Source organism: Catharus ustulatus, chromosome 11 (assembly GCF_009819885.2).
Source record: "Catharus ustulatus isolate bCatUst1 chromosome 11, bCatUst1.pri.v2, whole genome shotgun sequence".
NCBI classification, from domain to species: Eukaryota; Metazoa; Chordata; class Aves; order Passeriformes; family Turdidae; genus Catharus; species Catharus ustulatus.
In genome coordinates this window covers 1,196,248-1,211,345 of record NC_046231.1, presented here as the reverse complement: position 1 = coordinate 1,211,345, position 15,098 = coordinate 1,196,248, and the positions used below count along the sequence as shown (strand labels likewise).

At 39.5% G+C, this 15,098-nt stretch overlaps 1 protein-coding gene across 3 annotated transcripts in view; it reads left to right on the top strand.

Annotated features, from left to right (window-relative positions):
• CDH8 (cadherin 8) overlaps window positions 1–14,703 on the top strand; it is a 151,788-nt gene extending 137,085 nt beyond the window's left edge. For 2 of the 3 annotated variants that reach the window (XM_033069377.2, XM_033069378.2), the window contains exons 11-12: window positions 10,956–11,207; window positions 12,627–14,703. In XM_033069377.2, the coding sequence (XP_032925268.1) occupies window positions 10,956–11,207; window positions 12,627–13,120 (746 nt within the window). In that variant the 3' untranslated portion in view covers window positions 13,121–14,703. Of the gene's footprint in view, window positions 1–10,955; window positions 11,208–12,626 lie in introns of those variants that run through there. The other variant, XR_004418989.2, reaches the window with a different exon arrangement.
• The last annotated feature ends 395 nt before the right edge of the window (window positions 14,704–15,098 follow it).

Here is a 15,098-nt window from a genome sequence, read left to right as displayed (position 1 = left end):
TGGAGTTTGGAACACTTCTGCTTAGCTTGGCTATGGGTTTCCTGTACGAATTTGGATAAAACATGAAATCACCCTGCTGTGCTGCACTGTGCAAACACTGCAGAGCTGAAAGCAGGTAAAGGCTCAGAGTTTCAGGAGTGCTCTAAAGGAGGGGTCTTCTGGATTCTTCTGACAGTCCCAGACAGGAAACAAGAGGAATTTGTCAGGGGAGGAGATGGTGCAGCCCAGTGTGATGGCAACTGCAGCTGAGGCTGCAATTCTGAATGCAGAGGGAGGTGGTTTAGACTCAGTTCTGCACCTGACATCTCCTTTTGTATCATCTTTATCTAATCCACATTGTTATGGCTGCTTTGTACTAATATTTTCTTTTTTAAAATGAGAAAAAGATTATAACTGATCAACTCTTTCTTGTTTTGTGCCTTTTTTTGTGCTAACAGGCAAGATCAAAAGATGTAGTTGCTAAAAACTTTATAGAGTTTTAATACAGTCTGTCTAGCAGAACCACTTGCTTCAAAAATTCATGTATAGACCATTGCTTTTTCTAAACTAAAATTATTTTACTTAAATATTTTTTTATTTCCTTTATTTTTTTAAATTTTTTTTTTCCCAGTAAGGAAGCATAACTTTCTTAAAGTATCTACCAGGTTTTTTTCTGCTCACCCTTATGGCTTTATATGTTTTTTCTTCATGGTCACAGAGGTCTTTTTGGCATGTTGAGATTTATTTTACTCTGCCAGTAGAATCCCCATTTCTTCTAATATTTTTCTGTGATCATGCTTTGTATTTTTATTGCAGCTTCTGCCTAAACAATTCACTTGTACTTTATTAGACTCTTCACACAAATTAGAAGACAACAAGGAACCATTTGCAAGGTGTTCTACCAGCTTACAGATTCTTTATATATTTATACCTCATAACTTCTCCCCATGGGCTGAAGAGAAACACTGAATAAGATGTTATTTGTTTTGTCACAGTTATATTTCAATTGTGAATACAAATGTTTTACTGTTTTTGGGACTCCCATCCTTGGAGATACTCAGAAGCCACCTGGGGTGGTCGTGGGCTCTGGGTAGCTGTGGTGAGCAGGGGTTGGACCTCTGGAGGTCCCTTCCAACCTCACTCCTGCTGTGGTTCCATGAGAACTCGAAACAGCTTCTGAACTGGCGCTGTAGTTTTCACAGATTCATTCCCTCACATGAGCATTGACTTTGTAATATTTCTGTAGTGAGGCAGAATTCAATGCTGATATCTTTCCCTGGCTCTGAGTTCTGTGTTGTGTCACACCCTGTATTGAGCAAAGGCAGGGTCTGCAGTATTTAGGCTTGGAACCTAAATTTTGATGTGTGTGTTCCTGCTTTGGTTCTCCATAATCCAGCTGTGCATCCCAGTCTGGAACTCGTAGCTATTCCAGGTTTTTTCCATGTAATGTTTGCACGCTGTCCAGAAACATCCCAAAGGGTATCTGGGATGTTTCATTTGAAAACTTTCAAACTGTTCCACTCCATAGATGGGTAATATTTTTTTTTTTTTTCTCCCATTCACTAGAATTGCTTCTCTAGATGCCTTTTGCTCTTCCCTACCTTTCAAAAGGCCATGAGTTTTCCCCATGGGAATCACATCCTCTGTGAGAGGTGTGCACGTAATAAGGCATGGTGTGAATCCTTTGGGTGTGAGACAGAGGTCTAAATTACTGCCATTAATGGTCTGATGATAACAAATTGTTATTGTTGTATGTAATCTGCATATCAGAATGTCTTCCCAAAGTCATTACCGTGCTGCCTGTGTGCCCAGGGGCAATGTTACACCATAACATTTCAGTCTTTCAAATTACAAAAAGCTAATATAACTCTTGATGACATTTACAAAAATGTATAATGGCACTCTTTCCAGGGCTCTCACAGAAATTATTCTCAGGGAACTTCAAGGGAGTTCTGCGTGTATAAGAACTGCAGGATCTGGCACTTTTTGCAATCAAAGCAGCATTCTTTTCTTCAGTGGCACCAGCTCAAGAAAAATGTTAAGTCAGAATTGTTTTTAATTTATTTTCTGACTTAAAATGCCCCAGCCAACATAAGCTGTATTTAACTTTTAATACTTTTTGGCAGGGAGTCCACGTTCTAAATTTCTTTTCATAGGAAGTTATGTCAGAGTTAATAACCTCTGAAAATTGGCATTTTGTAATGGAAGTGCTGACAAGACCTTTATTACACCAGTACAAATAGGTAGCATTCCAATAAATGCTACTTGCAGTTTTTATAGTCTGCTGGTTGCTTTCTGCTGCTGTATTTCAAAATGGACATTATGTAAAAAGTAAGTGGCATAATAGAAATACACTAGTAGGGCTGGAATTTGGCTTTTACCGTGGCAACAAAATTTCAATATGGTTGATAGATCTGATTACAGACTTAGTTTTTAAGGGCTGGTGTATAATTTACTGGTAAATTGTTTTAAATCCTTACCAAACCCCCGTGTACATTCAGCACAGAATTGGAACAGAAAAGGTGATTATCATGGCATGGAGGAGTGGATGTTAAATTACTTAAATGGCAAGAACACATCACATCTAAGACCTAAAAGGTTCCTACTTAAGTTTTATGGTTTTTTTACTGTGCTATTCAGTTTACATTGTAGAAAGAAAGACTCACTTCAAACATCCATGACTGTCTTCATAGTCAAAGGTCAGTGAACTTTTCCAGACCTAGAAGCCATTGATGTAAGAATTGGAGGATATGTATCAAGTGAGGAAGGTGAAGAACATGGGCAGAAACTCTTGGAGTTTTTCCATCACCTACCAAAAGCACTCTGAATCTTACTGAACCTGATGGAGATTTAGTTCTGTTTACACAGAAGAGAACACCAGTCAGTGTGGTGTCTAAAGCTGTGCCTGTCACTGTGGCCTGGGGGACTCAGATCCTTGTCTGCCACCACCCTCTCCTCCCACACTGCATTTGTTAAGTAGGTATTCATAGAAAGTTTGAGAATTCATTATCCCTCCAATGAAAAGCAGATGGCACAACCCTGGGATATCTTGGCTTTTTTAAATTATCCTTGCAGCATTTTTGTTGGAATCTGGTAATACAGTAGTGGAAAGTTCTTGGTTCAAATGTAAAATATAGGCATTATTCCATCAAAGCACAGTAAAACACCATATCACTTTCTGAAACTTTTTGGTTAAAATAACAAGAGAATAGAATTAACTAGAATATGTAGATTTTAAAAATGATCCATCAGCCTATGCAAATTGCTGTGTTAATAATGTGTTTTTAATACTGAGCACATCTGACAGCCATTTCATCTCTCTACACCAGAGCTTGGCAAGCTGCATTAATTCTTACACTTTACAGATGTGCCATTCAGGGCACGTGCCGTGCAGGGATGTGATCTGAATGAAGCACAGCATGTCACAGCAGTGCCATTATTAGTAAACAACTTTGGGACTGGCTGCTGAATAGAGCAGAGGAAAAGGGCAGAGCTGTTTTAGCACATCTCACAACCTCACTGGCCTGGATTTGCCTCCCATTATAGGAGTGTCAATCCTAAGTGGCACCAGGGCTTTGGGAGAGGTGAACAGACAAACCAGAGTTAGTGAGACTCACCCAGATGTGCTGGATGCAGTTCAGACAAGGAGGAACTTAAACAGCCCCGAAACCCAAAATTTCCTACTTTGACTTGCTCTATGTGTCTGTAAATTAAAAAGAGAGAGAGAGGTACCATGTCCTAATTATTTCTCTATCCCATTAACAATAAAACTGGTATTATTTCAGGCTCAATGTGTGCTTCTACATCATTATTTCTTCAGCAGGGATTTTCTGTCCTTTCTTCAATGAGTTAAAAAACCAAAGTACAAAATACAAGAGTTGCTGCTAGACTGCAAGGGACCATATAGTTATGTTTGATTATAGCTCTGCTGGTCTAAAGGTCAAAAGAAAGTTTTAGAATACTTAAGAGACAATTACCTAAAGTTCAGACTTTTCCAAAGGAATAGGACTAGAAATTATACAGACTATTATCTAAAGTTCACGTTTTCAAAGAAAAAAGGTAGGAGGAAATTGTTATTCATGATCACTTTGCTGTTGATTTGTCTGGCTTTTTTTTTTTCCATTCCGTCAAGAATTTATTTACTACAAGTTCTGTATTACACAGTAGTACTAACATAATTATTCCCCTTTCCAAGAAATTCTAACATATGAGAATGATGTATGCATGATTAAATATTGCTTTGCTCACGATTCAAAATTCCCAGCAGTACTTTTTATTTCTGCAAAGGACTATATGGAAATGTGTTTAGGGTTTTTTTTATTCATTAGTTGATTCAGCTGCTCAGTTCTGGCATAAACTATTATTATTTAATCCAACTGGTAAAGAGGGGAAAATAATCAAAGATACAAAATATGTGACATTTTCCAATTATTCTTCTACCAATATACTTTCTCACATGAAATACTTTTTCTTCCCCTGTGTTCTTATTGGTGTTTTAAGAGATTGCAGAAACTCCAGGTCTATGAAAAACCCAAAATCATTCAAGTGTTTGTTAATTTGTCATAGGAATGCTTTGTGAATTGCCATTAAATATTCCAGTATGGAATGCAAGTGGCTGTGGGGTAGGAAAAAGAATTTGATCAATCAGCTGGACTTTTATGGGAAAAAGTTTTTTCTTCTGAACCTGATGTATGCTATCAAATTTGATAGCAGTCATCAATCTGCTTTTTTGAAGACATCATAAATTTTGGACACTTTTGAAAAGCAGGTTGGTTTGAAATACCCGTGGATGCTTCAGTGCCCATATAGTTTGGCCACCATAAATCAGGAAAAATGTATTGTAAAAATGGCCTCTCTTTATTTTCAGATGATTTTGTAAGCCTTGTGTTTGAATAGAACATGTATGCCTTTGCCGTACAGATTAGGCAAAGGGTCTTTTTTCTTGTAAAACGCTCCTCAAGAGGATTTTGTTTGAGACAGTCATCAAGGAAGGCCTGAGGCAGCTGTAAAAATTCACATGACACAGTTGTATATATAGATATATTAATACACATATATATATGTTATATATATGTTACCATAAAAATATTTTTTTTTATAAATACAACCATGTTGAAAACATTAAATTTAATCATGAAACAAAATTGTTATAGCAGTTCTAATGAGCAAATAGGTTATTTTTTTCAGCTACTAACCACTGCCAAATTTATAACATACTAACTTAAAATTGTACCCTTTTAATCAAATATTCCTTTAAAATGTGTTTCAGCCTAAGGGAGAAAAAGAAAAAAAAAAAAAAGCATCTCTCCTTCATGGATGTTTGTCATGTAGCATTTTGATTTCATTCTTTTGGAAGCAGAAAACTGATGCTTCCAACTTGTACTAAAGTGGAGCCTGGAACAAATAAATCAGATTTTCAGCTCAGGGCTCATTTGTGAGCAGTGGCTTTTTACAAGGTGAATTTGCATCAGGGTGTGCTTGTAGTTGTCACTTCTGGTTCTTGTGGTGGATCAGGAAGGAGACCAGGACTGTTCCTTCCCAGGGATTTTGTAATTGCAAAAAGAAACAAGAGAAATTTCAAGACAAGAGCTAGCACGTGTGGGACTGGGACAGTCACTTGTTGGGGCCGCACTCACTGGGCTCCTTTCTGCACCGCAATCCTACCAATACAAAGAGGTGTTATTTGTAAATCTTTCTGCACAAAGAAAGTATGACTGAGAAAACATCCAAAAATAATAATGACCAAGGTGACTTTTTGAGACACCTCTGTGTCTCTTGGCAGTTTTATTCGCAGACTCTAAAAAGGAGATTGGAATCTTCCCATCATCGACCATTTCTCTGCCAATTAGGTGTGAATTCTGAAGAAAAACAAAAATGCCCGTGTTAGAAATGATTTCTTAAAAATCTGTGTTTGACATTGTAAGGTCTCCACAAGTTAATAGTGAATATTAACTATTACAAGAGGAATATGCATATTAATTATGGTTATTAATGGATATACAAAGCTGAAATGGCATCAGAATTCTCTTGAGCTGGTTGCTAAGTGTTCTAGAGATCACATTCCTTCCAATGTCATGTGCTCTGGTTTTCTGCCTCTGTTCTGCTAGTTTCCACTGAAACCTTAATGATAATAATGCAATTGCTCCGTTATTTCAAGTTTGGCGTTTTTATTTAAGAATAGATGCAGCTTTTGAGCACAGATTGGAGATGAATGAGCTCAACCTGTCTTTTCCTTATCAAAAAAAGCTGGGAGTGTCACAGTAAGGATATTCCTGCTGCTCTTCTACTTGTGTCAAAGAACTCTATTTTGCAGAGAATCTGAGATTTTTAAATGGGCACAGAAAGATAGCTCTAACAAACATGAAGAAACATATCTTTCTGTCATTCTACTGTTTCCAGCTGTAGAATTTCCAATTAAAATTCTTTCTTCACATAAGTAATATATCCAGCATAGATGACAACTTTTACCACAAAGTCCTTAATACATTAATTATTTGATCTTTCGGAGGGCATTATAAAAGGGATAAAAAAAGAAAGGCAGAGTGCTGCAGGTGTAAGGTGGCACAGCAGGGAACCCCACTGATCTCAACATATTAGAGACGGCAAGAGAATTAAAGAATTGCAATAATGTCTGCAGAGAAAATGATACTTAGATGCAAACTCACTGCTTCTGAGTTTTACTTTTGTTCTGTTATTTTATTGGTTCCTTTACATGGCAAGATGCATTCTTGCACAAAGTGGGAGATGAAGGAGTTGACCCCTGCCTCTAATTTCACATCCTGATTGCTGTCCATGCCATTGAAGTCACTCATGTCCAGAAAATCCCGAAGTAGCTTTGTATTAAAATGATTGCATTTATGTTCTCTCAAAATCTTTCTTCTGAGAGCCCCAGAAGAGATCTGGGAGATTTGAGAACAGTTGGGTAATCTGCAGAAAACACTTGGCCCTGTGGTAATGGTTGTGGTTATGCAAACTACCTTTGTCTAGAATCCACACTGGACATCTTTTCAAGACATTCTGCACTGTCATTCTTTGTTCCAGCTGGAAGGGACATATCCCTAAACACCCTCTCTCATGGTTATTTCAAGAATCTGTTTAGAAATTTCAGAGACCCAGAGTCAGCCAGGGAGCTGAACCACCAGGATTTTTTTAGGTGTAAAAAAAGCAGAGGTGAGCTCCAGCTCTGAGCTGTAGCTGTGCATGCTCAGAGCCGTGTTTGTGTGACCTGGCACCGATACTTTGACACTTCTTGAGATCTTGCACCATTCCTGAAGCCAGCAAGACAGGGTGCAGCTCCTGGTCCATCCTGGGTGGCTGGTACCCCCAGGAAGAGGCAATTTCATAGGGCTCAGGCATTTCCATGAACTTCTCCAGCCGCTTCCCCACAGAGAAGGGCGCAGAATTCCAGGAGGTTCATTCTGGTGGAGAATGCCAAAGTCCCTCCTGGATCTGCCTCACTGATGGGAGAAGCACACTCAGAGTCTCTTTGCCCCTGGCAGACAGCTCAGAGCTCTGAACAGACTTTTCTGCATGTGCTTTTCCTTGTTTTGCTAAAAGCACCATGAATAAACAGCGCTCTAATGAAGGATCAGTGGGCTCATTGGGAAGGCGAGGGAAGGAGATTGTCCTCTCTCCTGCTGAGCACCTGCTGCCAAGTTAATTCATGCAGCAGGGCTGGAGGGTACTCCTGGAGGAGATTCCTGCTGTTGTCAGCTCTGGGAGAGGGGAATGTCCACAGAAAGGGGAAAGAAAATCAGATAAATTGAGTTTATTGCTGATCAGCAGGTAGGATTTATCTTCAAGTTCTAGGAACCAACTAAAACGTCAACTAGGGAGTCATTGTTCACTCAAGAGCCATGTCTCCAGCAACACCAAGGTATATTTATTTTAAGACATAGCAATGAAGGGGAAAGAATTTATTGCTAAACAAAATTCTTAAGTCAAGTGGAGGACTTGCCACCCATTGGCAAAACAATTTGGTAATTTTGTTTTGCTTTTTCTATTTTCTGCTTGTCAGGTTCTTTTCTTTCCAGGCATAACATGTTCACTTACAGTCAAACATGGTTTCTGACAAAAAACAGGCAAACAAACAAACAAAAAACCCCAACTAACAACCAAATACCCAAACAAGCCATCTGTAAGAAAAGAAAGTTATTCTGTTGTCCTGGTTTGACATCTCTTCTGAATAGTCCAGCCATTGCAACTTACTTTGCACTTAACTAACAGTGAATATCCCAAATATCTTGCATCTCTCTTGCTTTCTCTCATTACTTCTGAACTTGAGAAGTTCATTACATTCAAGTTCATCACTTCTGAACTTGAACTGATAACCAGTACTGGTACCAGGTGGTTTCTTACACTCAGCAAAGCTTCACTAATGGGCACTTTATTTTCTCCATCTCTCCTCCCTCTCACTTTTTCTGCTCCCTTCTATTTGTCTTTTTAGAGCACATCGTTCCTTTTTTTGCTCAGTTATACTCTGGTTTTGGCTCATTAGAATTTTCTGCAGCAGACAGGGTGGCAGCGAGTGTCTCAGGAGGATGGAAGGGATCTGAAGCTCTTCCCAGCAAGTGCAGCTTCTCTCTTTTTGTTCCTTCCTAAAGCAGGTGCCTTCCCTCTTTTGCATATCTGTGCAGTGCAGGGCTGTTGGGCTCAGCACATCAATCCTGTGCTCCAGCTTGGGCAGAGAGGGACTGCAGCAGGTTCACAGGAAGGAACAGGCTGTGTCAGTGCAGATTTTAGAGCACTGTGTAATAGAACTGTAAAAGTCTCTGGAGTTTGGAATAAATGACTACAGATGTGACACCTCTGAGTGGGATTTGTCTCAACGAGAGAGCTGGAAATAGAGCACCACATAGTTTTCTCTTTTGAAAGGTTAAAGCAAGAGGATTAAGGATGCAGTTTATATTGGTGTATTTTTAATTTTGCCGGAGAATGACAAGGGATAAATGAATTTATTTTCCAGTACTTGAAAACAGAGAGACGTACTGAGGGGGAAAAGAAGGCTATCAGATAAAAAAGGAACTTTTGCACATCGCATAGTCACTCTTACTTTGGTAAAGCTATACACACCCATATTCAGGGAAACTGAGCTACAGGATTATTTTCCCAGCATAATTTTCCCTGTTTTTCCCTGCAGAGAACAAAGATGGCTCTGGAAATGGTTTAGCATGCACACGTGTGTTAACACCTCTGGTACACCCATGCAAGGAGTGCAGGGTTTGTTCCCTTCCAAATGTCTGTTAATTATTTTTGACTTCAGACACACGTGACTTTTCCACTGCAGAACACTGGCACACGAGACGCTGGCTGTCATCGGGGACTTTGGTCCTATTTGAGTTGTCAGAATTCTTAAGAGCTTATACCTGAAATTTGTCTTCAGTAAACACATATGCTTCCTTTCATTTCAAAAAGGGCACAAGGAAGAACTAGACTATTTATTTAGCTCCAGGGTGCCATCACTTTTGATGTGACTGTTTCCAACTGGAATAGATAAAACCTCAGAATTCCTGTGGGGAAAAGAAAAATATTAGGAATACTTTTTGTTCTGCGAAGTGATCATATTTATTCTGCTTTATGAAGGAGTTAATTTTTAGATTGACCTTCACGTGTTTCATATTCTAAATGTGTGAAAAATGCTGAAACGGTTACATCATCATCTGCAATATAAATTATAGTAAGAACCTCTCTAGGCCAAGTAAATGTGATTGATGGTGATTCTACTGTGGAAGGGATCGGAAATTGTAGAATCACAGAATGTTTGGGTGGAAAGGGACATGATCTTCAGGAGAAGCCTATTGTCATGTGAGCACTCCCAGTGTTTTTATTCCTTCCATGGAATGACATTTAACATTGCACGTGTCCATTTTAGACCACAAAATATCAGGAGGCTTTCTTTTGTTCATGATCCATTAGGAAAATTAACCTCAATTCCTCCTTCCAAACAAGATGGGCAGCTTCATTTTTAAATTGTCATTAGATCCCACAACAACACTCACACACACACACACACATTCCTCTTCTCTGTGCCTCTGAATCTTTTTATTAAACAAAACACAAACAGCAAACTAGTGCAAGTAAACATGCACTATGTTAGTATAATTCCTAACATTAGATTATTATTTTATTCTGTGGAATAAAGCAGTTAAAAGTTAGAGAATATTTAAGTATATAAAGAAATCTGAATATTCTGCATATTTGACATTCCACTAATCATGGTTTATACCTGAGCACTATGACACATACAAGATTATTGATATCTGGTATGTGTGTGTTTATAACTGTCTAGAATCTGTCATTTTTGCAACTATACCAATTAAAATCTGTATGATTACCCAAAGAAAAGTCAACTTGCATTCATTTGATGGTGAACTGAGAACTGAGTGACTCTGAGAGATTTCACCGTCTAACTCTATGGCTGTGTAGGACGCCATCCAGTCAGATGCCTCTTAAAATTAACTTTCTGCATATGTGTGCAGAGGTAAGATGTCCTAGACTCCTTTCCTGTCTGCCTCCATGGGAGATACAGCCTGGTTTGCTCTTTTTTATTCATCAAGGTCAAATAAATGTTTAGATCACTTTAGATTAGGCCCACAACTTTTAATGCATTTAGCTTTTCTTTTGTCTATATATAAAAAGGAAGAACCTTTCATAGCAGTGGAAAATGTGCAGTTTGTGGTTGCAAGGCAAGGAAGATTTGTGTTAATTGGTGAATACGCTTGAAGCCTGGGCTACTCTTAACATCTCGTTTCTCTCTCGTTTCACTGGCTGCATTTTTACTACTGTGGCCAGTCATGGTGGGAAGATATGTGTAGTGCTGTATGCAGAGCAGAAATAAGGGATTGCCACCGCGTGACACAAGAAAATGCACATATTTTGTTGGGCAGAGAGGGGAGGCATTTCTGCGCTGGCATGGTGTGCGTTGATTTCCCAAAGGTGCTAAGGAAGAGCCGTGTGCTGTGGTTTTGCCTTTGCAGACAACACCCTGAGCATCCTGGCCAAGCACAGTGGGTTCAGCAGGCAGAAGCAAGAGGTGTACCTGCTGCCCATCGTGGTCAGCGACAGCGGCACACCGCCCATGAGCAGCACGGGCACGCTGACCATCCGCGTGTGCGGCTGCAGCAGCGACGGCACAGTGCAGTCCTGCAACGCCGAGGCCTTCGTACTGCCCATCGGGCTCAGCATGGGCGCCCTCATCGCCATCCTGGCCTGCATCATCCTGCTGCTTGGTGGGTGCTTGAGGGGCATGGCTGCACTCCCTCCTGGGGGCTCCCAGAGGAGGAGGGACAGGCCACTGACAGTGCTGGCAGGACTGAATGCCTCTCATCCTCAGAGAGAGCAAGGTCCTGTTCTGAAGGACACACAAGGGACAGAATGAAACGTGTGGAATGGGAAAAATCAGGTCAGGTGAACACAGTGTGGTCTGCACCTGATGGAGAATGGATCTGTTATGTGTTCTAAGACTTGTATGAATCATGGAATAGCAGAATGTCCTCAGTTGGAAGGAAACCCCAAGGATCACTGACCCAGCCTCCATCACAGCAGACCCCCCAGCAATCCCCCTGTGCATCCCTGCAGCTCTGGCAGCCTGGGCAGTGCCCATTCCTGGGGAGCCTGGGCAGTGCCAGCAGCCTCTGGGGGAGCAGAACCTTTCCCTGATACCCAACCTAATCCTGCCCAGCTCCAGCTGTCCCTGTCACACAGAGCAGAGCTCAGAGCTGTCCCTGCATCTCTACCCCCAGCTCCTCTGCTGCAGCTGAACCAACCCAGAGCCCTCGGCCACTCCTTGGGACCCCTGCAGGCCCATCCCCATCCCCAATTCCCTCCTTTGGTTGCATTCTTATAGCTTTAGTTCTTCCCATTACACATATTTATATTTGTGTATTTCTATTATGAGCTTATTCTGGATTGCAGTGGTGCAAGAGACACTAAAGCTTTGCAGACAAGTACTGTGGTATATTTTAATAAAACATACATTTGTACACAACATCAAGTGAGTGGGGGAGAAAACAGTGAAAGGAGAGTCCTATTTCTGCACTTTGGAGTTCACTTTGTGACTGAGATTTACATCAGTAACTGAGGTTTCAGCTTTAAACTGCAAAAACAAGCATTACCTGTCTAGAGTTTTTTATGCATCTGTCCACAATTCTGAAATTAAGCTGAGCTCTTTCTTTCTCACTTATTTTCTCACACTCTTTTTAGTCATATGATAGGAGTCTCTCGCAACAGGTAGAAAAAACAGTGATTTCCTCCTCCCATTAGGGTTATATTTTCAGAAAAACACCCTCTAATTTTTGAAAACACCATCCCTAATGGAGATCATTATAGACTATGTGAATAATGATAGCCCAACTTTCCTTGCAAAGGGAAAAGTTGAGGCTCAAAATAACAAGTGTGGGAAATCTTATTGCTTCTATAAAATTGAGCTTCAGATGTAAATACAAGCTGATATTTAAAGACTAGATGGCTAATCAGAGTTTCTGATCATATTTCCTTCATGGGAAGGGGGTTGAAGTCATAGGTCCTCCAGCTTCCCACCCTTATTACTCCCACAAAAATCCACCTCTCACCTTCCCCAGCTGCACTTGCCACGTGGTGTTTGGGTTGGAAATGTTTTGCCTAATCAGCTTGTGGTGCTCTCTTTGCAGTCATTGTGGTGCTGTTTGTGACACTAAGAAGACATAAGAATGAGCCTCTGATCATCAAAGATGACGAAGATGTGAGGGAAAACATCATCCGCTACGACGACGAGGGAGGTGGAGAGGAAGACACAGAGGCGTTTGACATTGCAACTCTGCAAAATCCAGATGGGATTAATGGATTTTTGCCTCGTAAGGATATTAAGCCTGATCTGCAATTTATGCCCAGGCAGGGTCTTGCACCTGTTCCTAATGGTGTTGATGTTGATGAATTTATTAATGTAAGGCTCCACGAAGCTGATAATGATCCCACAGCTCCGCCATATGACTCGATCCAGATTTATGGCTACGAAGGAAAGGGGTCAGCGGCTGGTTCCCTCAGCTCCTTGGAGTCCTCCACATCAGACTCAGATCAGAATTTTGACTACCTCAGTGAATGGGGTCCTCGCTTTAAAAGACTTGGAGAACTTTACTCAGTCGGAGAAAGTGATAAAGAAACTTGACAGTGGATTACAAACTTTTTTCCCTGTTGACTTAATGATCATGTAATATTCTAGGGCCACTGCTGTTAGTTAAAACTAATGTGGCTTTTTGTTTTAGAGGCAAGTTTAGCGCCAGTCATCTATAAAATCAACTACATTGTAATGTTGAACCAAAAAAAAAAAAAAGTATATGTTAGGAGGTTAAGTCTTGTGGAGTGTGAAGTAAAGTATGTGGAGTGTCTAGAAGTCTTTGGATATTTGATATTCACTTGACCACTCTGAAGATGGAGATTTGGATCTTTGATTATCTTCAGTAAATTGAAAAGAACAAAAAAGAAATTGGTGCTCTCTTAGGAAATGGACTTGCAGGGACTTGCTGTTGAACAGCAGCTCCTGCCCAGTGTGTGTAAAGCTAAAGGTTTGTTTCTGCATTGCCAACAAAGATCCTGCCACAGAAAAGTTCAAAGCAATATCTTGGTCTTCTTAGCAATGCTGAGCAGAAATGGCATTGCCAATTCCTACTGGCTCCTACTGTGCAGTGACCATCCATTGTACATACAGTAATTGTTGGCCACGCAACCACAGACTGAATATCATCTTTAAATATTGTGTCAAGCCTTAAAATATTCACATGTTCTTAATCCATTCCAGTGATGGGTAAAAAATACTACTAATATGTAGAGATTCAGAGGCAGGGCTGCAAAACCTTGCTTCACAAAAGGATCTTTTTTTTCTAGAAGAAGGATCAACCCTGTGCTTCATCTTCTGAAAGAAAAAGCTGTGAAATGGGATGGACTTACATAAAGGAAAGAATTGCTGATTTTATTGCTAAAGATCGAATTTATTTGTTTAATCTTTGAAATAAATATTTTATTGATGTCCATTACTGCTTTTATTTATTAAGACTGATAAACTATAGAGTAAGATTATGAAGAAAACTAAATTATATCAGTTAGATTTTTTTTTCTATATGTAATGAATGTTTCATACATGTACATTTTGAAAAGAAAAATGACTAATTGTTGCAGGTTAAAGCAGTTCCCTGTCCATTTGCAGTAGCTGAATTTTAAGAGAATGCTGGCAGGAATTAAACATTGCCAGAGAAAAACTTTTGACAGTTTTATATCTTCTTCATAAATCTAGTACCTGGTGTTTTTAATACAAGCACAAACAGCTGGAAGTAAACTGGTTCATGTGAATATTTAAACTATAGACTTTTAGAAATCCACACATAACACAGTACAGTAAAAAAAAGAAAAAAACAAATATGCTTATAGTTCTCCACTGTATTAGAGCAGGAACCAGTGTGTACATAATTTTACTGCTTCTGTTATTAGCATTTTTTCTATAATATTCATAGTGATGCACCAGGGCTCTTGCACACAGAGAAAGAACACTAGAAGCTGCAAGCATACTCAATTTGTAATGCAAACTTGCCATTTAGAAGTAGCAATTGTATAAGAAAACTACGTATTACATGCAAATCATTTTAATTTTCTACTTTGTTTTGAGGCTATATTATTGTTTGTTTATTTACTCCATGTATTGTATTCAGAGAAACTCCTGTATTGTTTCCTACTTTGTGAAATATATTTTTATAAATACTTTTCTTGTTATTGCTTTTCTTTCAGGTTTACCCGGGCACTGCAGAAATGAATCTGCTGGAATAACTTCACGGGTTTTTTTCAGGAATGTAGTTTATTCAAAATCATTTATTTATTAGTTGAATACAGACAAAATAAAAAAGAAAAAAAGGAGAAGATTTGAAACAACTTTTGACAGTGATTGTAGAATTTTGACAGTGATGGGAGCACAGGAGTTATGAGTGTCTCATTCACTGCACCATGCTGAAAAATAACCTCACATGATTTTTGTTAAATAATTTCTGGTTAAAACAACAAATCGACTTAAAAGTTCCTCAATGACACTTGTTCTGCAAGCAAAGAATTCCCAACACTTCACCCATAATTTACCTGAATTTCAGATGGTAGCAGTGACT